Source organism: Felis catus, chromosome A1 (assembly GCF_018350175.1).
Source record: "Felis catus isolate Fca126 chromosome A1, F.catus_Fca126_mat1.0, whole genome shotgun sequence".
Lineage (NCBI taxonomy): Eukaryota > Metazoa > Chordata > Mammalia > Carnivora > Felidae > Felis > Felis catus.
The window spans coordinates 234,517,076-234,543,756 of record NC_058368.1 but is presented as its reverse complement, the minus strand read 5'-3'; the positions used below and the strand labels follow the sequence as shown (position 1 = coordinate 234,543,756).

Below are 26,681 nucleotides of genomic sequence, written 5' to 3'. Positions count from 1 at the left end.
GGTATTGCCTTTCTAGTACCTCCAGGAAAGTCCTTTCCTTGAGTGGAATTCAAGGGAGATCTAGTTGAAAGCTCCAACCTGTAGGACTTCCTGCATTTTCTCAGGAACACCTGGGAGCTGATACGTGACGTTGTGACAATTGGAGGTTAATCAGAGTGAACACCAGCGCCTGCCTCACATTCCATTAGGACCCTGAGCTCAGGCCCACGCCTAGGGCCGGTCTTCCTGCGTTTGCTTGGAGAGTGCCTGGATGCCTCCAGGATCCGTGCAAATCCTAAGACTCGGGTGGGTAGGAGCAACATTCCCATGAGGAGAGGGGGTGGCCTAGAGTTCACTGATCCTCCGGGGTGTATAGGCTGAATGGTGATTTTCCCACAGTTGAGCCATACTGAGATCTGAAACTCAATCTCTGAGGTCACGAGAGGCTCAAGCATCCTCTGTCCTTGTGTTTCTCAGCCCGTTGGGCCCAGCAGCCTAGGGAGGGGTGTTCTCTTGTACGTGAAGTTGGAGTCTGTAATATCTAAATCGGTTGACGGGCCTCAGTGGCTGGGGCCATAGCTGTGTCTTCCGGTGGGCGATGTTTTCAGCATCATAGCCAGCAAATGGAAACAGTTCTGGGGCGTCTGGGTGGCTCAGTCGGTTAAGCGTCCGACTTCAGCTCAGGTCATGATCTCACTGTTTGTGGGTTCAAGCCCTGCATCAGGCTCTGTGCTGACAGCTCAGAGCCTGGAGCCTGCTTCGGATTCTGTGTCTCCCTCTCTCTCTGCCCCTCCCTCACTCACTCTCTGTCTCTCAAAAATATACAAAAATATTAGAAAAGAAACAGTTCTACTCACCGTTGCTCAGACTGAGTTTTCGCATTTGAGTCTCTTTTTCTCTCCTGCAGACTATCTAGCTGTCATCAGATCTTTTGGTTGACATCATTTCAGTCACCCTAGCCTGAGAAAAATATTAAAGGACTTCAGTCTGCACCTTGACCCTGACCGCACAGCCCTGAGTCTCTGGGGCTTGCTGGTCCCCTGTTCAGATAAGCCTTGGGCTCTGCAGGCTTCGCTGGGAAGGTCGAGCCCGGCGGGCTGTGCACCTGCTGTCAGGCAGCCCTCGACGTCATCGCCCTTGACGAGGCCATAAACGGCACAAGGGCAGGCCACACTGTTGAACTTTTAAGGCCCGTGGACGAAGGGATCCATGGTGCCACCTCAGAAGCGGGTGTGCGTCAGCACCCAATCGGGAGAGACCCTCAAACCCGGACGCGGGAGGAGGTACACGAAGGGTGCAGCCGTCTCTAAGAGGCACGAGTGCAGGAGGAGGGCGGGAGGGCACCAGCAGGTGCCGGCCGATGCAGGGTGGGCCGGTGGGGGCCAGGCGCCCCCAGCCCAGAGCGTGGTTTGCACGTGGCTTTGCCACGTCAGGGCACATTCACGTGCGTGCTTTTCGGAGGTCCAAGACAGGCAGGGCTTTCGGGCGCGAGGAGCACAATGGGCTCGGCTGGCAGCCAGCAGAGGCGAGGCGGGTGTCTGTTTTCTGGGGCGCCCGTCCGTGATGGGATTGAACCAGACCGCTGCTTCTCCAGCGGGAACTAGGGACTTCGAATTCCGAGGTGCATCTTCTTCCCTCTGTGTGGTCTCATTTTGTAGCATCATCATGTAGGACTTGTCAAAGATCCGGGTGTGAGAGGCCACTAACTAGAGAGAAGACGGTCCGGCACAAAGCAGTGGCTGTAGGACTTGAGGGACAAAGGACTGTGCCCTCACTCAGCACGCACTCAGGACACAATGGGCCTCCTCCCGGTGGGCCCGGCCCCGTAGATTTCAGTGGAAACTTCTGGACTACTGGACTATTAAATTAAGTTGCCCAAAGGGTTGAGGAAAATTCAGGCTCCTACATCTACCCGGAAAGGCTATTATTTTCTAATGCATTTGGTCTTAAGAAAAATAATTCAGTAATGCTACCTGGTCTGATAAGGCAGGTATAGTTTGAGTGAGTGATAAGAAGGGAGAATTTTTCTTCTTTAAAATTTTTTTAAAGTTATGTATTTACTTATTTTGAGAGACAGAGAGCGTGAGCAGGGGTGGGGCAGAGAGAGAGAGAACGAGAGAGAGGGAATCCCAAGCAGGCTCCACACTGTCATCGCAGAGCCCGCTGACGTGGGGCTCGAACTCACAAACCGTGAGATCACGACCAGAGCTGAAATCAACAGACACTTAACTGACTAAGCCGCCCAGGTGCCCCGAAGGGAGAATTTTTCATAAGCGATCTTTGCTTTCAGACATAGGATTCTCTGAATCATCCGGTCGGTCGTCGGCCAGTGAGTACCTTCCTTTCCTGTTCCCCGTTATGTTGTCCCCATGAATATCGCTACTTTGTATCCCATCTTCTTCTCTCCCGTCTCCTGCCAGACCACCTGCATCTCGCTAGTTTCTGCGCTTCTTCGAAGCCAGTAAGTCCCAACACTTGCGAGTAGGTGGCATCGCAGAAAATATTTCAGAATATTCTAGAAGGCATCGCTGAGGTTGGAGGAGTAAAACCTTTTAAAACCCAGTTCTTGCAAACCTGACGCACGTACCATATGTTAAATTTATCACACGGTAATGTGAAGAAAGTCTGGGCAAAGAATGCGGGTTTGGGAATGACTGCAGAGAAAAGAAAGAGCCACCTGGATGAAGAGGAGTGTGGGGTTTGCTCGGCGCGGGGCCCCGTCCCTATCTCCTTGCCGGTGCACGTTGTAAAGCTTGTGGGCTTGTGGTGTGGCCACTACCCCCTCCCACAGTCCGTGGGCTTCAGGCCTTAGGCCACACGGGGCCAGGAGCTGGGCCTTGACCCACAGGTTTCCCAAAGCCCAGGCTTACGCATAGCATTTGTGCTGTGATCTTACACTGACTCTCTTTCCAGAATAGTCTAAGGTATTTGTTTTTTTAATTCGTTGAATCACATAATTAAGCAGGGTTGGGAAAAGTAGACGTAGTGAATGAGCCCACCAAGATGTCAGTGACGTTTCTTGAGCTTTGATAACATTGGCATTTCTTTGCCATTTAAAGCAAATTCTCTTCGCATGTATTATGATTTTAAATTCCTCGGTGGGAACAACAAAGCTACAGGAGATTGAAAATCCTGCACCAGACAAAATTCCAAAAGTCCAAGGTCAGAGGCGTGAGTTGTTTTCCCGTCAATGGAAAAAGATGGGAAATAGCTTCCAGCCCATTCCCATAGAACTTTCCAGCACACGTACTCGCTGTCTGTCTGTTCGTAGAGTCCTCGTTGGAAGCACCCGATTTCACTGTTGCATCCGCGAACGTGCGGTTCTCGCCACTGCTGGCCGCCCTTCTCGGGTAGAGCTGGGCCAGGGCCACTGTGCACAGGTCCCCGGGAAAGAGGCAGGCTCAGCCTGCCTGCGCTCGCCCGCCGAGCTCAGAGCGGGCACCCTCCTGGCAGCCACGGGTCCGGAAAGGCCGCCTTCGGCCCGGGCTCTCTGGCGGGCTGCACAGCACTGCACCAGGTGCACACAGAGGCGTCAGGTGTCCCCCCCCCCCCTTCGGATGTCAAGTGCCTCAATGACATTTGGGACGTTGATTATTTGGACTGGAGGGCGGCTGTTGCCTGTGCTGGATATTTTTACGTGGTGCAGCCGGAAGCATTCGGAGCTCTGAGGGCCACCTGTGCTGGTGTCCCGAGGAGAAGCCACCCCTCCGAGGGATCAATGACATCATCCTCATGCAGGACCCATGAGGGGCAATGCCAGAATCCGGCACTCAGTAAACGTGACCGCCTTCTTAGTTTTCTTCGACTCGTGACAAAGACACTGAAATTTCAGAGCAAAGCGGAGTAGCAGACAGTACTTAGGTTCTGTCTAAGTAAGAGTGGATATTTTAACGTCATAGCAGAAAACCGGGAAATTAGCAAGATATAACTCACCAAATTGCTGTCCCGTGACCGGGTGTCAGCCTTGGCCGCCACTGTTCAGGAGGAGAAGGTGCTAGGGAAGCCCATGGGAGACCCTGCACCCCCTACAGTCCTGCTCTGTGGGGCGCTCTGTGATGCTTCTCCGTGCCCACCCCCCGCCCTGCTCAAGGACCCAGGACACAGCGGCTCAGAGTCAGGTCAGAGTCAGAGGCGGGGCGGGGGGGGGGGGGGGGGGGAGCACAGCCGGAGGACAGGAGCCAGCTCACTTCCTGCTTGGGGGTCAGCGTGGGGGGCCAAGACCCGGTCTCCCAACACCAGCTCCCAGCGCACCATGGGCCACGTACACATGCTTCCAGAGTTAGCCCCTACCGGGCGTCAGAGGAAACGGAGTCTCCACTCATCATTTCCCCGTTTTCAAACTCTCTTGTTTCTCCTGTGCGGAACATTTATCTAACGCGCCTTTTGTGTTACCACCTCCCCACTCACTACTGCTGGCCTCCCTCTGCAGTTCAGGCCCTAGCGTAGCCCTCCCTCCACTCCCCTGTCCTCCCCACTACCCCCCACCCTCCCCTCCGCTCCCCCGTCTTCCCTCTGCTCCCCACCTGCTCAGGCCCCGGGACAGCAGGGAGGCCGGAGGGCGGTGAGCACCTGACTCTAGGGAGACTGGGCTCAGTGTCTCAGCAGCGGGTCTGTGGGTCCCTTCAGCCCCCCACCCCCTCCTCACACGCTGGAACAGGAGTCCATTCGGCATCCCTGGGAGGACTCAGCGAGCTGCCCCGGGAGGAGCTGCCTTGCCCCTTAGCACCCCAAAGCCAAGTGCCCCATGGGAATCCCAGCATCCATACAGGCCCCTCTCCACCTCACCTCCTCCTTGCAACCTCTGCTCTCCCCCTGCCCCGCACTCTGGCTGAGCAGCTCCCTTCCCTGCGCAAGCCCAGAGCTTCCTGCTCCCAGCTCATGGGGCACGTGCTTCCTCACGGGTCCCTGCTGTCTCCCAGCCTGGAGAACCATGTGATCCCCACAGGGGGAGCACCTCCCCATAAAGGGAGCACCTACCCTCAGGGGGACCATCTCCCCATAAAGGGAGCGCCTCCCCACAGGGGGAGCATCTCCCACTAAAGGGAGCGCCTCCCCTCAGGGGGACCATCTCCCCATAAAGGGAGCGCCTCCCCTCAGGGGGACCACCTCCCCATAAAGGGAGCGCCTCCCCACAGGAGGAGCACTTTGGTGGGGCTCCGTGGGGGCACGTGGGGCCCACGAAGGTAGCCCTGCCCTCGCAGCTGTCAGCACGCAACTGAGGCGGTGACCTTCGGGTACTGCAGGATCCTGAATCATCAAAGAGACTACAGGTGTCGAATGCTCTGTAAATGTCGGGACAGTGGACGTTTTTAGCAACAAAACGACACTCGATCAAAAAGGCGATTGCCGGTTGACAGTAAGCACCCAAAGAATTTCACCCCCAGCACCGTGTGGATCCCACATGACTTGTGTTTTCTTTTTTTCTCTAAACACAAAATCTACCGGTCACGGTGTTTTAGCAAACGAGAACTAGATTTATTGTTTTTGTTTTTAATCATGTGCCCTTGAAATGTCACCCTCCTACTTGCCAGAAAGCACGAGGCAGACGCCTGACGGAGGCCGAATCTGGGCTCCAAGAGACGGTGAGGGAGGGACCCTGTTCCACTTCCCCAGCCGACTGATGGTGTCCCGGTTTGGGGTTCATTTTTTACACAGTTTGAGCGTGAAGGGTGTGATTTGAATAGTTGTCCGCAAACACCTTTTCCTTCATTTCTTCGTGGCCATGTCCCTGTTGGAAGTCTCTGAGCCACTGTAAATTCACTCCCTCTCTCTCCCTCCCTCCCTCCCTCCCTCTCTCTCTTGCTTTCTCTCCCTCCCTCCCTCCCTCTCTCTCCTTCTCTCTCTCCCTCCCTCTCTCTCCCCTCTCCCCACTCCCTTCCATTCAGCTGTGACTTTTCTGGTTGGAGCTGTATTCGGCTATATTATTATTCAGAGGATGCCGGGATCACAAGGCACCACAGACAGGTGGCTTAAACAGCAGACATTTATTTCCTCACAGTTTGGGAGGCCGGACCTCTGAGCTCTAGGTGTCGGCGAGTTTGGTTCCCCTGAGGCCTCTCCTAGACTGCCAAAGCCCTCTTCTCCCCGTGTCCTCACATGGGCGTCCCTCTGTGCGGTCTGTGTCCTGATCTCTTCTTACAAGGACACCTGTCACCTTGGATGAGGGCCCACCCGGATGGCTTCATTTTACCTTAATCGCTTCGGGAAAGATTCCGTCTCCAAATGCAGTCAGATTCGGAGCTCCTGGGGGTGAGAACATCAACATAAATATTGGGGACAGAGTTGAGCCCCAAACAGAGCCTTTCTTTCAAAGCAGGTGTCGGTGTGGACTATGCTATGGACTTCCAGCCCCAGAACGTGCATTTGCCTGGGGCTGGCATCGGTGGTGTGGCTAATCCAGGAGGACCAGACCGTTGATGGGTTTTTTTCCAACACCCGCTGGAGGGTCGGTGGTCCTAGAATTCAGCAGTAGTGGACAGCCTAAGGTCGAAAGGATAGTGAATATGTTGTAATCCAATTGGTTTTTATGGCGGAACACCCAAGTCGATGCATTTTTTAAGATCAAAAGTTACTTTTGGGGCACCTGGGTGGCTCAGACAGTTAGGTGTCAGACTCATGGTTTCGGCTCAGGTCATGATCTCATGGTTCATGAGTTCAAGCCCCACATTGTGCTCTGCGCTGACTGCTTGGGATTCTCTCTCTCCTTCTGTCCCTCTCTCTCTCCCTCCCTGTCTCTTCCCCTCCACTGCTCATGCTCTCCTCTCCCTCTCTCAAAAGAAACTTTAAAAAAAGAAGTTATGGGGCACCTGAGTGGCTCAGGCGGTTGAACATCCGACTTCGGCTCAGGTCATGATCCCACGGTTTGTGGGTTTGAGCCCCGCGTTGGGCTCTGTGCTGACAGCTCAGAGCCTGGAGCCTGCTTCCGATTCTGTGTCTCCCTCTCTCTCTGCCCCTCCCCTGCTCGCACTCTGTCTCTCTCTCTCTCTCTCTCTCTTTCAAAAATAAACAAATAGATAGATAAATAAATAAGTAAACATTAAAAAAAATTTTAAGTTGCTTTTGTCATTTTAGATATCCTCATCAAATTTAGATGCAGGATGCATTCCGAAAACCCTGTTTCACTCGCACGGTAATTTGACTCATTCAATTTACAGGTCCGTCAGAAAACAAGTCTTAGTTGTAAATTTTATCGATCACTGGTGGAAACCAGTGCGCCACGGGTTTTGGTGGTCCACCACATCCGTCACGGAGTTTTGGGGGAGGGCCGTTTGCACTTTGCAGAGCAGAGGAATCCATTAAAATATGCCCAAATACCTCCAGTGGTCTGCATCCAGGACGCTGGAACAGGCAGGGGTCCCCCCCCACAGGAAGGCTCCTGGCAGAGATAACGGACTTGACATGTAGAGACGTGGCCTCTCCTCTTGTGCAGCTATGGTCCGCCCTTAACCCCTCCTGCCTTGTCTTCCCAGAAGTGTAGACTCTGGAGCAAACAGCCTGGCTGGGTCACCAGCACTGACAGAGGGTGGCAGTGTGGTCCGAGCCTTCCCTGCGGCTCCCCGGTCATGAGTCCTTATGTCCGTGCGTCCAGACTCTAAGCTGGCACTGGCTTTCGGCATCTTGCCCATGCCCGACCACAGATGCCCACCCACCCCGGAGGTCCCATGATGAGAGGGCTTTTCCGTAAACTTCACAAACATCAGGGACCCCCAAAATACAGAAAGACTAGGTGCTTTATTATATGTATTCCAAGGGTTTTTATAAAATAAAAAGGCATATTCAAAGTGTTTATATAATTTTCTAATTCACACACTGTACCCTTAGATGTTCACGTTTTAATTTCGGGAGGCTATCTCTGACTCTCACGGTATTGTAATTAAAATGGTCTGTAGGGTTTTTTCTTCCACTACGTGCATTTGATGGGGAAAAAAAGCAATTAAATGAAAAAGAAACTGATTTTCTCTGTGTCTGTCGACTTTGATCTGCCTTCTCGATTATAATGATTTTTTAGGGAAGTAGATTGCTCTAATGCGGTTCAATTAAGCAGCATTTATTGAGTAGGAGTCAAATGCCCTTCGGCAGTGAAAGTGAACACGAGAGACGTCGCACGTGGACGTTCCAGTGAGCCCTGCATTGGTCAGTGGCCATCGTAGGACAGTAGCACCAGTGAGGAGCGAGCTGTCCTGGTTGGGGACTGAGTTATAGGTCTGCTTCTGTGCACCAGCCCTGCTTGGGTGGCCAAAGCAGGCACCACAGCCCGGGCGGTTCAACAATGTATTTTCTGGGGCGCCTGGGTGGTTCAGTCGGTCAAGCGTCTGACTTCGGCTCAGGTCATGATCTCGCAGCTCCTGAGTTCGAGCCCCACGTCGGGCTCTGCGCTGACAGCTTGGAGCCTGGAGCCTGCTTCGGATTCTGTGTCTCCCTCTCTCTGGCCCTCCCCTGCTCACATTCTGTCTCTCTCAAAAATAAATAAACATTAAAAAAAATATTAAAAAAAAAAAACAATGTATTTTCTCATAGCTCTGGAGTCTGTTCCTCTTCCTAGAAGGACGTGAGTCGTCCCGGCTTGGGGACCCACCCTAGTGACCTCGTTAAAGCTTCCTCGCCTCCTTGCAGACCCCGTCTCCAAATACAATCACAGCAGAGACAAAGGCTTCAATGTACGGATTGGAGGGGAATGAAATTCAGTTCGTAACACATCTTTCACGTGATCTTTTTCTTTGCCGTTTGAATTTTTTACTTTGTCCTTTGCTCATTTGTACTTGGATTGCAATCTGCCTTATTTTCCTTAGGAACTTGGCCGTCAAACTGAGTCCTAAGCAATCTTTGTCAGGAGTCTATTGCTACCTAACAAATCAACCCAAGATTTGGTGGCCTGAGACAACAAGCGTGTGCTTGTCTCACTGTTTCTGTGGTCGGGCGCGTCTGGCTCTGGTCTCCCCTCGAGCGGCTGCCAAAAGGTGGTGGAGCTCAGCTTCCAAGGCCTTTCGTGTGGTGCTGCCAGGGTTGGGTTCCTTGATGGCAGTTGACCGGAGCCCTCTTCCTGGGGCAGCTCACAATATGGCGGCTCATGAGAGAAGGAGAGGGGCCCAGACAGAATCCCAGCACTTCATTCTACACTGTTCCTTAGACGTAAGTCACAGGTCCACACTCCCGTCCACACTCGAGGGAAAGGACGTGGACGCCAGGGATGGGGACCGTGGTGGCATTGGTAGAGGCAGCCCGCCCCAGGGTCAAGGAGTATTTGCTGATAGTGTCAACGGGCCTTGCTTTCCTCGCGTTTTCTAACCTGTTACTATCGATAGATGGGAAAACGATCAAACTCTTGTACGTACGTATATATTCACATAGGTACGTGAACTCCTACCTCATCTGTATTGACTTTCCTTTTGTCTCAGATGCAGAGAGGAGGGTTCCCCACAGCCCCCCAATCTGTGGAAACCCTAGTAGATGTTCTTTAAGATGCTTGGATCCTTGTAAAGTGTGTAACGTTCTGGGCATATATGTGTTTTCGGTGGTTTAGTGAGTCGACGATGTAACCCTTTATATTTTTCCTCATTGCTCTCACACCTGTATTTGCTGCTGAGCACATTGTGTGCACAGTGTGATCGACCGCTTTTACTCATCCCCTCTCGGGGGAAGACCCCAGGCTTCTCTGGCTCTTATCCTCACGTAAATGCTGCAGTTCACCTCCTCAGACTGGCCGTCTTAGGAATGAGTGTTCAGATTCTCCCGGGAGCTGTGCCCAGGCGTGTCTTGTTGGCATAAAACCTAAGCATTCTGGCTTTTTCTGGGTATTGCCAGAATCTTCCAGAATGGCTTCCCTGACCAGTCCATGCACCTCCTCAAACACCCTCAGCAATATCCTCCATCCTGAGTTTTGGGTGGTTTCTTATCTCTGTTTTAAAGTACAGTTGTTGGGGCGCCTGGGCGGCCCAGTCCGTTAGACATCCAACTTCAGCTCAGGTCATGATCTCGCGGTTCTGCGTCAGGCTCTGTGCTGTCAGCTCGGAGCCTGGAGCCTGTTTTGGATTCTGTGTCTCCTTCTCTCTGCCCCTCCCCTGTTCACACTCTGTCTCTCTCTCTCTCAAAAATAACCATTAAAAAAAAATAATGATCAAGTACAGTTCTCACTCACTAATACATTTGGACATTGCCTCCTGAACTCGTCAGCCGTTCAGATTTTTTCTTCGAATAACCTCTTCATATTTTTTCCCTACCCTTCTCTGGGCTTTCCGGTTACCTGGCTTTTTCTTGTCAACTTACAGGAATTCTCTCTGTTTTCCGTAGAAGTCCACCTTCGTTCCCCTCCGCGTCGTGAACATGTTTCCTTGGCCCCATCTACTGACCCACCTGGCCCACTTCTGCTGCCTTTTATTATTCCTTTTATCCTGCAACAGGTCCCCGTGTAAATATGACTCACTTATCTTCCTGCTCCCGTGTAGGTACTATCGTACCTTTACGAACCGCCTCCTACTCTAATATCAGAGAGGACAAGACCTCTTCGTTACTCGTCTTTGCTCTTGGTGAATCATTAACGTCCCATGTAAGTTTTTTCAATGATTTGTCAAGAGTTTTTGTCATCGTGGTGATTTACTTTCTGCAACAGAGCATCCCCTGAAATCTCACCATGACACAGTGAACGCGCATTTCCTGCACACGGTCTCGGGTGGCTTGGCCCCCCCTTTCTTGTAGTGTGTCCGTCTAGAGCATGTGGCCCCAGAGGTCACGGGGACAGGGGGCGAGTATGGGCCAGCACATCAGCTCCTAATTGCCCCCACCTGGAAGGACACGCTTTACCTCTCCTCCCGGTCCACTGGCCGGCACTGGCCACAGGGCCGCGGGCTGGTGGTGGGAGCTGGGAAGCACACTTGTGCTTGTAAAGCACTGACCTGTCTACCACATCAGGTTCATCAAAAACAGCCGCATCCGAAACCCACCAAGTTGTGCACGTTAAATATGTATGGCTTTTTGTCTGTCAATCATACGTCAATAAAGTGGTTTAAAAAACAGCTAAGCCTTTAGGATTTTCTATGTAGGCTGTTGTATCATCTACAAATAAGGAGGTCAGCAGAACAGTGCATCCTGGTGGCACAGAAAAACTTAACAATATCGTGAGAGCAGACAGACAAAACCAGAGCAAAACTATTATTTCTACCACCTCAAATATGAAGGTACGATAAGCTTGATATTTGTATATTTAGATCTTAACACCAGCCAATGTAAATCCCAAATAACAAATCCGGGAAAATTCAGTTGAAAAAAATTGTCCTTCTGCCATTTGAAACATCACTGCGAACATGCCTGGGGTCGTTGTGTCGCGGGGAAAGGGCGCGTCGATGGTTTGCTCCGAACTCCCCTGACATCTAGTTAGCGTGCTCCGTGACGGGCCCCCACGAAAGTTTTGACCGCAAACAGGACAACGTGTTGCAAGGGGTGTTTTCAGTGAACATGAGAGACTTTACCTTGAGATTCCAGTTTTCTGAACACATTCACCTTATTAAAGACACTTACTGGACAGCTGTGATGGAAGTTGAGTGCTCACTGACGTTTCTAGCCACCACCCACCGCCACAGTCTGTGACTTCGTGAAGGTCACCTGTCCAGCACAGAGCACTGGTTCTTGGGCTGTTCTTAACGACTAGTGTGGGCGAGGGGCGGTGTGGTGGGAACGGGGTATCCACGTCAGGTAAGGTTGGCATGTCCTGGCTTACGCGGAGTTATTACAATCCTTGGAGCCGACCGGATGCTGGTATGTCTTGGGAATATCCAGTCATAGTTTACAGAGCGCACCATTTCCCAAAATTTTGCATCATGGGGTTCTAACTCTAATTCCAGAAATAGGCTGGCCTTGTTGGGGGACCCTGTCATTTAGTGCAGCTACTGCCACGGAGAAGTCCTTTGCCCCTTCGTTCTCCACCCGATCGCTTGCAAAGTTGGAACAAGGGCACCTCCTGGGTGAGGCGGAGATGAGCTAACGTGTATAAAATACTGAGTGGGACACGTTTTGGGGAAATGGCGACACGTGTGTACTACCTTTGCTTTGGAATTCTAGCTGGGACACAAAGCAGCCTCGAGGTCGATGTCGGTAATTCCGCATGCTTGGTCGTTCGCTCCTCTGGAAGCGTGCGTGAGCACCCACGGGGTGCTGGGTGCATAGCGGCGCGACCCTGCGGATGAGGACACAGGCACCCGACATGACGGGGGAGGTGCCACAGCCTCAGGTCTTCGTCATGACCCGTAGCGTCTGGGAAGCTGCTGCTTCACGTGTTGGATGATGCGGAAGGGGTGTGTAGGAACCATCGTGTCCCGGCACTTGTGGCGTGGGGTGACCGTGCTCCCCGACCCCGCCCCAGCCAGCATGTCTCCGCTCCCGTGTCAGGGAAGGCAACACAGGAAGGCTTACTCTGCCTGCCTCACCTCGGGGCCAGATGCAGAGGAGAAAAAAGGTCATTTGAAAATGACATAGAGACTGTGGCAGGCTTTGCAGGGACGGCCCTCGGGCTGTAAGCAGAATTGCCTCGCCTGGCACTGTAGGGTAGAAGCAACCGCGGGTGCTGCCCGGGTGAGCCTGGTGATTCCGCCTCCGTTGCAACCCCTGCCGCTGGTGCTTTAAGGTGCTCGTTCCGCAGCAAGGATGCGTTGCGTCCTCTGTGGCTGCTGGTCTCAGCATTCCTGTGGGTTTTGATTAAAGACAAGACCTACCAACCCCCACGCGGTGAGTTCACGTCATCACGGAAGGGTCTGTCTCTTTCTTCCCCAACGCTCAGTGCCCTGGTACAGAGGAAGAAAATTTGGGGAAAAGAGGAAATGAGGCACACGTAATCCCAATTGGGTGGGGCACGGGGTGGATCTAAGACAGGACTTGATAGTCCGGTGTAGATAAATAACGTGACTTTGTTTTTCCAAAAGGGAAAAATGGATATATTACCTAAAAATCTATTTAGTATTTAAATACGATTATGAAATGCTCAGCTGCACCAATATCGTGCAAACCTACGCACGATCTGGGCACGTTTGGGGTGTGGGCTGCTTCAGGGGGCACCCCGTATTTATATTTCCGTCACCTGTTGTCGCTGTCTTTGGCAGAGCGGCTAGGAGCATGGACACTGGGGACCAACCTTGGGAGTTCAAGTTCCTGTTTCAGCACCTACCTGCTGTGTGCCCTTGGCAGTTGAACTCTGCCTCGGTTTCCCCACCATAAGGGAAGCCCTCGCAGTTCCCCTCTAGCGAGGACTGAGTGAGTTTATACACGTAAAGCCCTCAGAACAGTGGCTGGCACAAACTTTACCTATATTGTAGTACAAAGTACATAGGGGCACCCAGGCGGCTCGGTCGGGTAAGCGTCTGACTCTTGGTTTACGCCGAGGTCGTGATCTAGCGGTTCATGGGTTCAAGTCCCGCGTTGGGCTCTCTGCTCTCAGCACAGAGCCCGCTTCAGATCCTCTATCTCCCTCTCTCTGCCCCTCCTCCGCCATGTGCACACTCTCTCTTTTTCTCTTCCTCTCTCTCCCAAAATAAACATTACAAAAATAATAAAGTATGTACTGTTTGAAGATCCCCAGTGATGTACGGTATGTAAAAATCACCGATTGAATTCTTTACTCATTGTAACTTTTACTTTATCAGAAAGAGAAGATCCTGTGGCAACACCACTATACAAATAAAAGTGGAAATCAGAACATCCCCAAAGTAATGACCTAAAAGTAATAATAGCCATCCCAGTTGCTTATAGAGCATCACTTTTTAATTTTTATTAGGTCAACCAAAATCAGTCCCTCGGTTTTCTACGCGGTTGAGTCAGAGCCTAGAAATTGGAATTTAGGACCAACTTCCGTTCTTGATTGCAGGCTTGAGACTATTTTATGATAACGGAACACTGCATTTTCCAGAAAGATCCCTACTCCTTGCTTTCTCAACGCTAAGGTATTTTATGCCATATCTTTGCCCTGTGTTTTCTTGCAAACAGAAAACGTGTGTGTTGGGTCTCATCTACACTGGGGCCATCACCTGCATAACACCGGCAAGTCAGGGAAGGTGGGACAATGGTGTGCAGGCCTGGAATGGTTGGAATCCTTCTATCCAGTTCTGCGTCGAGCCCTGCCAGTGGACTCTGAATGCTGAGCGCGCTGAACTGAACGAGAGACCAGTGTTCGGTGGAAGGTGGGGGTCGGAAGGCAGGGTCAGGTAATGAGGGGTGGGAGCCGGCGGGGAGCCTCAGGAGGCCAGGGGTGGGGGAGAGACTGGAATACAGGGAACAGTAGAGTCCAGCCGTGGGGACAGAGTGCTGACGTGTGCCGGCTTTGTGTTCCACGGCGTGGGAAATGCACAGGCTTTCCGGAGCCTTGTCTCTTGTCTGGGTGCTGGATTTCACCAAGCCCCTCCAAAAAGTGTGGTTGATGAAAATACTCTTCGTTTTTGAAGTAAGTGCATGAGGACTGCTTGAGTTAGGGGATGAGTTCATCACCCGCCATCTTTCCAGCAGCAGGTCGTCTAATAATGGCGGTGGGAAGGGAGCACCTCATTAGCGCCTCATTAACAACCGGCGCACAAAACAATCAAAATTGTGTTCTCAGGGCAAATGTAGCAAGTCTGGTTCAAGCCTACTGTAAGGTGTGTGGATGTTAAAAGTCCTCCAGCACTTTGGGGCGTCTGGGTGGCTCCGTGGGTTGCACATCTGACTTCGCCTCAGGTCACGATCTCGAGGTTCATGAGTTCGAGCCCCGCGTCGGACGCACTGCTGTCAGCCTGTCGGCGCAGAGCCCGCTTCGGATCCCCTGTCCCCTTCTCCCTGCCCCTGCCCTGCCTGCGCTCTCCCAAAGATAAATGAGTATTTTTAAAAGAAGGTCTTCAGCCCTTGGAGGGCCGACATTCCCACAGGGGAAAGCAGCCCATTTTAAGACGACATCAGGGATCCTTCTGGGTCTCCGAGATGCCCAGCGGGCATTGCTGTCGTAGGGCCCCCTGCGTGCGGGGCCTCGATGCGCTGGGTCGTCACGGTGGTCCCCATGAGACAGGGACTCTGGGGGGCGGGCAGCCTGAGTCACGGAGGCCAAACCCGCTCCCACATCAGCAATACCTATGTGCCAGCTCTTTCCCCGCAGGAAAACGTACTCTGGATTCTAAAGGCAAACCACAGCTGTCTTCACTGCCTGCTGGTCGCCCCCGGTGAGGACGTGCCGTTCGCAGGGCAGTAGTGGCCCCCCCTAGGGACAGGTAGCAAGCCCCTTCCCCCGGAGTCCAGTGACCCCAGCTCCGGGGACTCGGAAATGCCCGCCACCCCCTCCCGTCCTCACGGACAGTTTAGAGAATTGGAGCCCAAGTCATGGCACTTGCACACTTTAATTTTTCCAGAAACTATATCTCAAGATTCCCAATGATTTCAAAGTCTCGTTGGCTTTATTTAGTCCACGTGGCAGAATTTCCTTCCGAGCTGGGAAGGTCCCGCGGCGCCTGTGTTATGGGGCAGGAGCGGTCTCTGCCCTTACAAGTTACGCTGCCTTGGGGGGGGTGGTGAGGCTGTGACGTGCCACCGTAAACCGCAGACACACATGTGCCTCCTGAAGCCGGAGACCGTCTCCCGAGTCAAAGCGTAAGTTACCTTGGTAGCCTTGGGTTACTTCTTGACGTCATTTGTCCAGAAGAGCCCAGTTTGGGATGGTTTTGTGAGACTCACGGAGCCCCTGCCAGCAGGTGCAGACAGCGGAGCACGGCCGCCCCCTGTTTTGACAGGTTAATCCCCGGTGACAGTTCCTGTCACGTTTTTCCAGTGACGTTCTCGGGCTCCTCCGTGTCTTTGGAGTCCCCGTCGGTGGCATCGCCATTGTTATCGTCCGTGCTAAGACAGAACTCTTCACGCGACCCTGATCGATGGGGGCGGGTGGGGGGTGGAGCTGGTTACGGAGGGTCATAACATCAGGCAGATCCCTGGCCAGAGGTGGGTGAGTGACCCCTGCCAGCAGACCTGCCTTCTGCGGGGCAAAGGGCACAAGGCGGGCAGATGGGTCACCTCGCCACGCTGGCAGCTGTCGGCTGGTTCCCGAATGCCCACGGGCCCCGCCTCCCTGGAGAAGAGGATGACCCGGCTTCTCCCACCAAACGTCCCCCACCCCCACGTCGTACAGCAGCAGAGAAGCTCCATGTGCCCAGCACATGGTCCTTAAATCAGGGCCGTGGGGCAGACAGAAGCAGCCTCGGGCATCGGGGCGCGTGCACTGGGTGGGTGGCCCCAAGTCGGAGTGAGTGGAGTCCCAGCCCCGGAACGGAGGGCTGCAGCGAGGATCGAGCCACCGGGAACGAGCAGATAGACGAAAGCACCGGTGGGCACTGTGGGCAAGAACCTCGACCCTCATCCTCTTTAAATGTGTCTCCAAGAAGAAGGGCAAATACGGTGCCCTAAGGAAGGCCCAGTGTGTAGGGATGATGGGCGCCGGGATTCCGGCGCGAGAGGCCAAGTTGCGCAGGAAAATGCCACCTTTCCTGCCAGCCAGTCACTCAACACAGAACGGATGCGGCGCAAGAAGGTGGCCGAGGCTAATGAAGTCAACACACACCTGTTCGTCCCAGTGGAGCCGGGTCCCAGGGAGGAAGGTTTCCGTGAACCGAGATAGGCCAGTGTGTGGAGATCCAGGGAGTCTGACCCTGATATCAGAGACAGAGATGTGCTGTGGGGCTGGTCCAGAACCCCACACGTAGGCAGCTGGGTTTAGCTCGTAAGTAGAAGATGCTGACGGAGCGGCTGCAAACGGAACACGGGGTCCTCGGCTTGGCCTGTCCGTGGGCTCCGTTTGCATTCTGTGTCCAGGAGCAGCGGACGCTACGATGGCCAGTCGTCTTGAGGAGCAGGAACTGTGAGTACGCAGGTGTCTCACGAAGGAAGACCTGCCGGCTCGGGTCGCACACAGACCGGAGTCGAGGAGGGCACCAGGGTCCACAGCACTGTGGCCGGAAGACCAGACGGGTGCAGGTCACTGGCCAGCTCAGGGCTTAAAAGTCTGATAGATGCGACATGGCAGTTGTGGAGCCCCACGCGACAGAGAGGGTGCGGGGCGGTGGGGGGCGTTCATTGACCTCGGCGCGTCCTGAGTCCCACGGGAGAAGGCCAGGCCGGGCGGCGTTTCGTGGAGTAGATGGTCAGTGTCGTGTTTCCTTTCTCCTGTATCTGCAACCCTCCTCCATGTGCCTGCGGGCCGGCCTGGCCTTGGGCTTCAGAGCATGGCCTCCAGCACGGCCCTGGAATCTTCTGTGACTCTGACCGCATTACGTGACCTCGCCGTGTCTGCTTATTCATCTGTAAATCAGAGTTGATTATAGCGAAGCCTACCTGGTGGGCTTTCGGGGAGGGTTTGATGCGTGCGTTCAGACCCCATCCCGAGAAGGATGCCGGGCACACAGCCGCCGTGACCGCCTTCAATAAGTATGTCGAGCTGTCACTTCCTGTGTTCCAGCGCCGCTAATGAAACCCACGGGGACCCGGCTGCTTAAGCAGAAGTATCAGCATTCGTGGAATTGCCAAAAAAAAATTTTTTTGAAATGATTATCTGAAATAATCTAAATTTTTAGGAAAAAAAAATTATTTTTCTCTGCTTGCTTCTTCCAGGAAAATACCATCTGTCTCAAAAAAAAGATTCAATAATTGCTAGAACTTTCTTTAAAGTGTAGAGGATGTAGAGATGCTTGTGTTTTGCAAGCTGTGCCTTCGGTGCTGCCAGTGGCTTGAGGATATTTTATGATAACGTTAAATAAGGTAGCTTCAGTTTCATTGCTACTGAATGTTACCCAAGTTTATATAAAAACCGCCTGGCTTTGATATCCTGAGGTGTTCACAAATTTAAGAGAAGATATCTGAGGACATTTGCTACCTAGCCATTGAGAAAATAGTTTAGAAACTGTAATAGAGCATACGTTACCTGAGCTTTCTCGGTGGAAAATTCTAGAATGTTCCACGAAGTAAACAGTCCTTCTTGAGTGAAGTGGCTTTGTATCCTGGGCGATGTTCTCAAACTTGGCCCCGGTGAGAGTCAATTCCGCAGGAAAGCTAGTCAGTGGTCCTGGCTGTGCCCTCCAGGCTCCTGGGTTAAGCCCCGCGCCTCCCGCTCACCTGGCCCCGCCTGGGATCTCCAGCAACCTGCACGAGACCTGTTGGGGGGGCAGGCACTTAATAAATCTTTGGGAAATACAGGTTGCTTTCTTGGAACTTTTTTTATAGCTGAGCTGTCCTTAACAACCAGGCTCGTTGGGTTTTCGTGCGCAGAGATTGCTAAAGCATGAGGCCAAAAGGAGTTTTTCAAGCTCCGATCTGATGACAAGTCAAGGGAGCATCTCACACACTGCGGGTGCTCTCCCGGCGCTCACCTGCCACCTGAGCGCCAGCCGTGGCTTCCCGATGCCCCCTTGTCTGACGCCCGCCCCCTCCCCACTCCCTTCCCAAGATGGTGCCACCGGCTCTGCCATCACCGTGCCCCAGTCGCCGTCAGACATGTTGCCACTGCACAAGGACCAGTTCCCCTTTATCCTTCCCCAAAGGCTCACTCACCCTCGTGGCAGGTGTCCCTGTGCGTAGGACTCGGGTGTGGAGGCTGAGGCGCAGGGAGGGCAGTTCACTCAAGAGCCAGTGACTGTGTCCCCTCCCTCCTCTCTCCCCGCCGTGGACTCTCCCCATGTCTGTGATTTGGAGCCCGCGATGTGAGAGCCCCACGCACTACATCCGACGGCCCCCTTCAGCCCTGCGTGGCTGCGTTTCTGATGCGTGTTCCGAACCCGCCGACTCAGAGGACTCAGTGGCTGATCCTGGAAACCTGTTTCCTCCCGGGTCGGAAGCCTGAAACGCCCTGGGCCTCCTCCGCCACCATAACCATCCTTCCCCAAGCCCTGCTGTCCTGTCCTTTGCTGGACTTAACCGCTCTCCCCCACCCACACTGCCTCCGCCCCAGACCAGACTCCCCTCCCTGCCTTGGCTGGCGCTGGGCAGACTCCCCGACAGGCGGGGGTCTCCCACTATAAACTGACCACCCTCCGGACTGGCTCAGGCGGCCTGGGGCTTCCCCAGCTCAGCCAGGAGGCTTCCCTCAGGGCTGCTGTCGTTCCCCTTGGTGGTCCTTTCACTGCAGGGACCCACACATCCCTCCGTGCAGCTTGACCATCACACACAGCCGCACACACAAATGCACACGCGCTCAGGAGATGCCACATACGGGAGAACCTGTGTGCGTGCTCGTGCACACATACACACGTGCGCCCGTGCACACATGTGCACTCGGGCACGCGCACACACACACACACTCTCAGACCCGTGGCAAGTGCTGCAGAACCACATCAGCGTGTCCCCGCTCCCAGCTGCTGTTTGCCGCCTCGCTGGACCAGATCCAGCTCAAGTCCCCCCCTCGCTGGTCAGCGGCTTGGCGTAACTTTCGATTTGAAAACGTGTCTTTGAAGCTGCCTCGTCTGTTGTAGGGTCCTATCTGCGCTCTGGAACTCTGTGAGTTGAACCGCTTTGCACGTTAGACCTCAAAGAGCGGCGGACTCGTGGCTGCCTTCCAGGGTGGACCTCCTTCCAAAGATCTGGGGAGCGTGACTTCCCCCCACCCATGGGTTGGAAACCCGCGCCGGAGGGGTTAGGGGTTGTGAGCGCTCTCAGACTAACAATTACACGTTCAAAGACTTTGAAAACAAGTGGCCACTCTGTAATTCAGCCCAGGAAATGAGTGAAAGAACCTCAAAACTTCACATGAGGAGTCTGGAAACTCTATTTTTAAAAGAGCGGAAGCCTGTAATTCACGGGCAAATGAAACACAGGAATACCACGAAAGCAGGTTTGTGAAGAAAAATAAAGCGGTAAGAAGAAAAACCTAATCAAGGGAGAAATGCAGAATGAGTGTATTTAGCTCATGCACTGTCATGAGACAACGGTGTTAAAACAGACAATATTGAGAAAGCTGGGAAATCAGCCACATAAATGCGAAATACTAGATTTGCCCGCAGACATTCGGTGACAGAAGAAACCAAGTCGTGATGTCCATATGGAAGACAGAAATTTGTGTGTTCTTTTGTTTTTTAATTTTTTTTTAAGTTTACTTAGCGAGCATGCACATGAGCAGGGGAGGGGCAGAGAGAGAGAGAGAGAGAGAGAGAGAGAGAGAGAATGAGAATGCCAAGCAGGCTCCACACTGTCAGCACAGAGCCCGATTGCGGGGCTTGAACTCACAAACTGGGAGATCATGACCTGAGTCCAAATCAAGGGGCTGGCGCTTAACCGACTGAGTCACCCAGGCGCCCCCGTGTGTGTCTTGTTTTTCCAAGAGGCCAGAAGGAAACTAATTGTCAAGGGGTAAGATCCTCTGTGATAGTTCCCAAAATCAAAAGCCCCGTTTGTTGTGGCCCCCTGTGCCTGGCACCGTGCCAAGCATTTCACGTGTTTCAACGTGGGAAACCCCTATAAAAATCCAATGTCCTGTGACACTATTCGTATGCTTATTTTCCAGATGAGGAAACTGAGATTCAGAGAGGTTAAGTAAGTCGCCCAGGGTTACACAGCCAGGAAGTGTTGGAGCAGGGATTTGAAGCCAGGTCTGTTGAATTGTGTACCCTCACCCCAGCACACACGCACACACACACACACACACACACACAGACTCACTCACTCCATGCCCCAGACTCACCAAGTGTCTTTCCCTGGTTCTCTGAATACAGCAGGCTGTCTCAGCTTCTGCTGTGGGACCCCTTATCCTCGCCACCATGGCCTGGAAGACACCTGCCACCCATATGTCAGCTCGAGTGTCGTCAGACACAGAAGTCTTTCTCGAGGCACAGACAAGCGGCACTACCCCCCTCTCCCCTCCGCCCCGCCCCCCGCCCCCACCTGGTCCCCTACGAGGACCAGAATCGTTTCTACCTTAGAAAGCCGTGCGATCCCAGTGACCAGCAGTTGCTGACCCGGGGAGGGCTTGTAGCAATCCTTGGCTAAACAGATAGAAAATGGACAGACTCCTTGGTCCGGGCCGTCTTTATTCTGTACTCCAGCTGTGCTCAAAGGGTGTGATTCTACCTCTGAGGGGACATTTGGCAGTGACTGGAGACGATTCGCTTGTCATCTGCTTGGGGGCCACTGCTGCATCCAGCTGCAACGCAGCTAAACTAAACATCCTACAGTGCACAGGGCCACCCCCAGCAGAATGATCTGGCCCCTGATGCCGATGGTACTGAGACTGGGAGCCCTGACGTGTGCCTTCTGTCTCAGCAGCTACAGCACACCCCCGTTATCTCCCCATAATGGGCTCTAAGCCCCTACAGGCAGGGGCCATACCACTTTGTCTTTTTAGGCCCTGCACCCAACATAATGAAGGAATAAATGCAGAAGTGACAGGGACGCCTGGGTGGCTCAGTTGGTTTGGGCATCCACTTCAGCTCAGGTCATGATCTCACGGTTTGGGCTCTGTGCCGACAGCTCAGAGCCTGGAGCCTGCTTTGGATTCTGTCTCTCCCTCTCTCTCTGCCCCTTTCCCTCTCTCTCTCTCTCTCAAAAACAAGCAAAAAAAATTTTTTAAACCAAATAAAATTAATAAAATTAGAAAAAAGAAGCGAGAAAGCCACACTGAAATTCAATGTGCTCATTGGGGTAATGGAAACCATGTAGGATCAGGGGACTGAACTGAGGACCCGAGTTTGGAGTTGCTTATTAGCTAGATAGAAATGTGTAGCCGTATAGAATTTTTCACGTTGAATTATTGTGATTGTGATAGCCCAAAAGCTACGCTGCCAAAAAAAAAAAAAAGTCAAACCAAAGTATCAATTCATAGTTTTGTTTGACACACGCAGTCCCAGAGAACTGTATACTCAGCACTGCTCAATATCCGTGTTATGGTGAGATTTTTAAGGCAGTTGGGGGGAAATCCTACGGTTGCTCATAACTGCATTTACCGTCTGTGGCTCAGGAGAGAGAGGGAGGTTACGTATCTAAGCTCTTAATGATGGCGCAAAGCTATCACACTGGGTTGTGTAAACTCCCGTCCAGGTGTTTTTGCGCTAAACACACGTCGAGGTATTTTAGGAGAAACAACAATTATTCAGGGAAACTCTCCAGAAGGGACTCTTTGGTCATCAGGCAAATGGAAACAGACAAGGGAGAAATGTGAATGTTGTAACAATAAGAAAAACAGCTCTTAAGTAATGGTAAGACAAAATTTACATTTTTCTGAAGTGCTTCCAAATGCAGTATCTTCTCTGACATTCATAATGATGCTGTGTGGCGAATATTGTTCCCACTTTATCGAGGAAAATACAGAGGGTCAGAGCGGTTGAGCTGAAGGTTTTCCCACAGTCCACCCTCTAGGAGATGGTACCTGGGGTGGGGGGAGTGGAAAATGGAAGGCGGGTCCACATCAGAATGTCGGGGGCCCAGGCATGTGGAATGTCCCCCCTTCTTGATCCAGGGGGCATCGCAGGGGCATCTCAGCAAAACAGCTCAGCCACCCTGGCAGGGCCAGGCAACGTAAGTGGTGTTTCTCAAGCTCGGTATCTCGCTGGGTGATATGTAAACAGCCAATCAGAAGGGGACAGGCCATCTATGAGAAGAGATCTGTTAACTGTAAACTAAGATGTGAGAAACAGCGGACCAGGGGAGAGGTCTCCGTTGAGGGCAGCGAAGGTCCGGAAACCTCCGGCTGGCCGACAACAGACTCTGTTTCCTGGTTGCTGAATTGACTGAGTGCTGGGGCTCTATGTTCATAATATTTCCTGGGAAGAAAAGGAAACAAAGAGTGGTCTGTTCATTTGGGGTTTTGTCTGTTGTTTTTTGTAACAGTTGGGACTTTTCACAGGGAATAGACAAAGTCTATGTTCGTGCCAAGAGTGACAGAATATTCCAAGATATTCGAGAGCTTGTATTTGGCTGCTCTGGGTTCAGAATTCTCAAACCTTGCCATGGGCTTCTGGTGTTATAGACAAGAATGATAGGAGATGGCTAGAATCTGCATGTTGTGCAAAAGAATACAGCCTGATGTTTGCTCCCACTCCATGTAGAAATTGATGCTGACATTCCTGCAAAGGTGCATTTGCTTGTGTTTAATGAAACAACCTTGGACTTTGATCTCAACCCATCATGATGATGATTATAAATGTATTAGCTTTTCACAGTCCCTTTTTATCAGCTATAACTATGCCACATAAGAAAAGTGGGAAGTTCCAAAATTAAAACCAGGAGCCACATCCCGGAGAGGCATGGGGAACTTTCAGGAAGTCAGTCAGTGGCAATTTCCTGCCTTCTTCTCCTCCTGTCTTCCTCTGCCCTTTCAGCAGCTTGTGTGATGGGAACCAAGCAGCAGATTGGATGAGGTGGCCTTGCCCTTGGTGGGCATACGGACAAGTTCTGCCAGAGAGGTGTCCAGAGGGAGCAGAGCCCAGCTGTACCCGGATTTCCTTCCCTGGGCTTTGGTTTCCATCTCCACCGTTGGACAGACAGATGTTGAACCGTATGCTCTGAATTTAAGTGCACAGAACGGTCTTCCATTCCCAGCGGCTGGTGATTGGGTGCCATTTTCCCTGTGAATTACGTGGCCGGTGCAGCCGTCTTCCCACCAGAATGATTAGTGGGTTAAGACAGCTAAGATTGGGTGGACCTGACCTGCCTGTGGCCACACGGGCCAGGGTGGCTGCCGCCCTGGATGCCTCGTCCGAGGGTCCACTCAGAGGGGCTTGTTAGTAAAGGTTTATAAACATCAGGAGATTGTTGGAAATAGTGTGCATGCTCTTGTTGGTGGGTAAAACTCAACCAGGTCTTTCCGAGGTATCTCTTCCACCCCACCTACAAAATGTGTGCACGCAACGCTTAGGAAGACACGTAGATCTTCCAGGAGAGGCTCAGGGGGGTTCCTGCTGGCCATGAGGCATAAAGGGGGACAGCGCAGCTGGACAAGAGCCCCAACAGGCCTTGCTGACCGACGCTCCATTGCCCAGGCTCCTCTTTCCCTCTTTCCCTTCAGTATTCCCCGTGATGCCAGGCACACCTCACTCCCAGGGCTCTCTGGAAAGGAGGAGACCACCTGAGAGGTGGTCACATCAGCAGTGCCTTTGGGTTCCTTCCGCCTCATGATCCAGAGCCTTCTGTGCCCATTCTAAGGTAGATTAGACCTTCTTGTCCACTGCAGATGCCAACGCCCCACCTTTCCGGCCAGAACACACCTGGTCCCCGTGAGGGGTCGGGCCTCTCCCTGGGATTGTGTAAAGGGGCACCCACCCCTCATCGTTCCTCCTCTCGGGGCTCAAGGACAGCCTTCCTCTTCCTGGAAAATGGCTCCGCCGTCCTGTCCTGAAATGGCTCCCAAGAGACATGAATTACAAGAAATTCACTCGTTCCTGGGCTTGACTTTTAAGAGTCAGAGGTTTTTTTTCATTTATTTTATTTTATTTTTTAAATTTACTAATGTTTATTTATTTTTGAGAGAGAGAGACAGAGTGCAAGTGGGGGAGGGGCAGGGGAGAGAGAGAGAGAGAGAGAGAGAGAGAGAGAGAGAGGAAGGCACAGAATCCGAAGCAGGTTCCAGGCTCTGAGCTGTCAGCACAGAGCCCGACACGGGGCTCGAACTCACAATCCGCAATATCATGACCTGAGCCAAAGTCAGATGCTTAATTGACTGAGCCACCCAGGTGCCCCTTAAAGTCAGAGTTTTAAAATGTGTGTGTGAATACGTACACATCCAAATACGAGTCTGTTACAGGAGAGGCTGGAAGTCACAGGGAACATGTCCTCGGTGGGAGGCAGAGGCCATGGGAGCTGCCTTTCGCCTGAGGGACAAGCCAAGGCTTCTGCAGATGCTCATCTGGTGCAGGCCGGGGCCTCCCGGGCCACGGGGAGCCGGGCGGAGAGGAGCCAGCAGGTGCTTTCCGGGCCTGGAAATGAGGCATCCGGGGGAGCTGGGCGGCGCCCCTCCTTCCCTGCAAGCCCGGCACCCTGCTTGCTTGGCACCCGTCTGGGAGTCCCACAGATGAAGGCAGCAGAAGTTAACCCCTGTGGGATCAGAGCAGGGGTTCTAACCTGGTTTCCCTTTCCCTCTCCTGCAGGGACGGATCTGTAGAAAGGCCGGCAAATCAAAAAAGTCCTTCAGCCGCAAGGAAGCCGAAGCTACCTTTAAAAGTTTGGTGAAGACGCATGAAAAGTACGGCTGGGTCACCCCACCCGTGTCCGACGGCTGATGTCCCCGGCGACGTGCGGTAGACTCTTCAGCCACCTGTCCACACACACACACGAATTCCCGACATCTCCTCCTCAACGCCGAGCATCCCCCATCCTTTTCTACTCTGCAGCCGGAACTGAATCCTGAATGCCAAGGAGACGTTTAAGTTATTTATGAACAGATGTGTTTACAGGGAGAACGAGGGAGCGAACGCTGTTCGGGATTAGGTTTCGATTGTAAATGAGCGGCCATCTCGAAGTCACTTTAGAACACATGTTGAGATGGTGCCATCCTCCAGCCCGCCTGCCCCTGTGCCTGCCCCTCGCACTGCCCTTAGCTTCTTCCCAGACAGTGGCCCCGAAGAGCAGGCAGGAGAGCCAGTGCCTGCTGCTCGCCCACTTCCATGTACGTGGTACCGTTCTTGTTTCCTACGAACGCCCCGCATCGCTGTGCTCTGTGTCTGTTTCTCTCCCCGGCAGGTCAGCATAACTTGGAGACGTGTCTTTCTGTGGCCCCGTGTGACGACATGTAGACCTCATTTGTGCTATGACCTTCGGCTCCTGAAAACACGAACTTAATATCGCCAAGTTCTAGAGATGGAAAATGACAGATGCCCCCCGGGGAGAATGTGCTTTCTCTGCCTCCGCGGTGGTGGGCACCTGTCCACAGATAACCAGCACCCCGAGACGAGAGGCAGGGGTGCTGTGGCCACCGTGGGCGCACAACGGTTCAGATGCCGGGTGCACGCTCCCCGGGGCTCCGATGTTGGGACAGCCTCTTCAGTATTCTGGAACGTTCCTCCGACGCTGCATCGTGCTCCTATCTTCTCTCAGCTCGTCAACCCACCACCAAAAGCAAAAGACAATTTCCCATTCACTGAAGTCATCTGACTCATTTTATTATCTGTGCTAGTGACAGGGAATCCGAGAACCGCCAAGGGTACCAAGTGACCATATGAGGACTTGCATGACCGGGTCTATTTCCTCACCTTCAAGTCACTTGTGTGTCCCGGGGAGGGGAGGGGGGGGCCGGGCTGCGTGATGCGCGAGCACCCTCGCTGTGATATCAACTTCCTGTTATTTAATCTCCCACAGTTCATTTTTCTCTTCTGTTAAGTTCCTTAGAACTTTCTAAGAAGTTCCATGAAATGAGGAAATACTGTTTATAACAATACGTGGGAAGAGGTTAAAATGTTCATTCCAGGTGGAAAAATCTTATTGGACACATTTTAAATAAAATCATGCATACCTGATGCCCTGCCTCAAGAATCCAATCATTGGGGGCTGTCCTTCCACTTAAAATATTTGATCTGTTTTTAAAATTGAGTATTTGAAATGCCACGATGGCATTCTACGGTGAGGTTAAAAAAAAAAAAAAATGAGTCTTAGGGACCCACGGTCTTTGCAAAAGGAGAAGCAGTTAGAAGCTAACAGGAAGCATTAAGGGTTGATTTGACCAAACTCGAGTGTTGGCCAGTGTGAAGGACAAGAAATCTTTGCCGATTAGGTTAAAATTCTGTGGGCAGTTTTGGCTAACCCGG

At 52.6% G+C, this 26,681-nt stretch overlaps 1 protein-coding gene across 1 annotated transcript in view; it reads left to right on the top strand.

Annotated features, from left to right (window-relative positions):
- The window catches only part of UBE2QL1 (ubiquitin conjugating enzyme E2 Q family like 1), a 39,563-nt gene extending 13,170 nt beyond the window's left edge, over window positions 1–26,393 (top strand). The window contains exon 2 of the mRNA XM_011287320.4: window positions 25,029–26,393. Within this exon, the coding sequence (XP_011285622.4) occupies window positions 25,029–25,160 (132 nt within the window). The 3' untranslated portion in view covers window positions 25,161–26,393. The remainder of the gene's footprint in view (window positions 1–25,028) is intronic.
- Window positions 26,394–26,681: the final 288 nt, after the last annotated feature.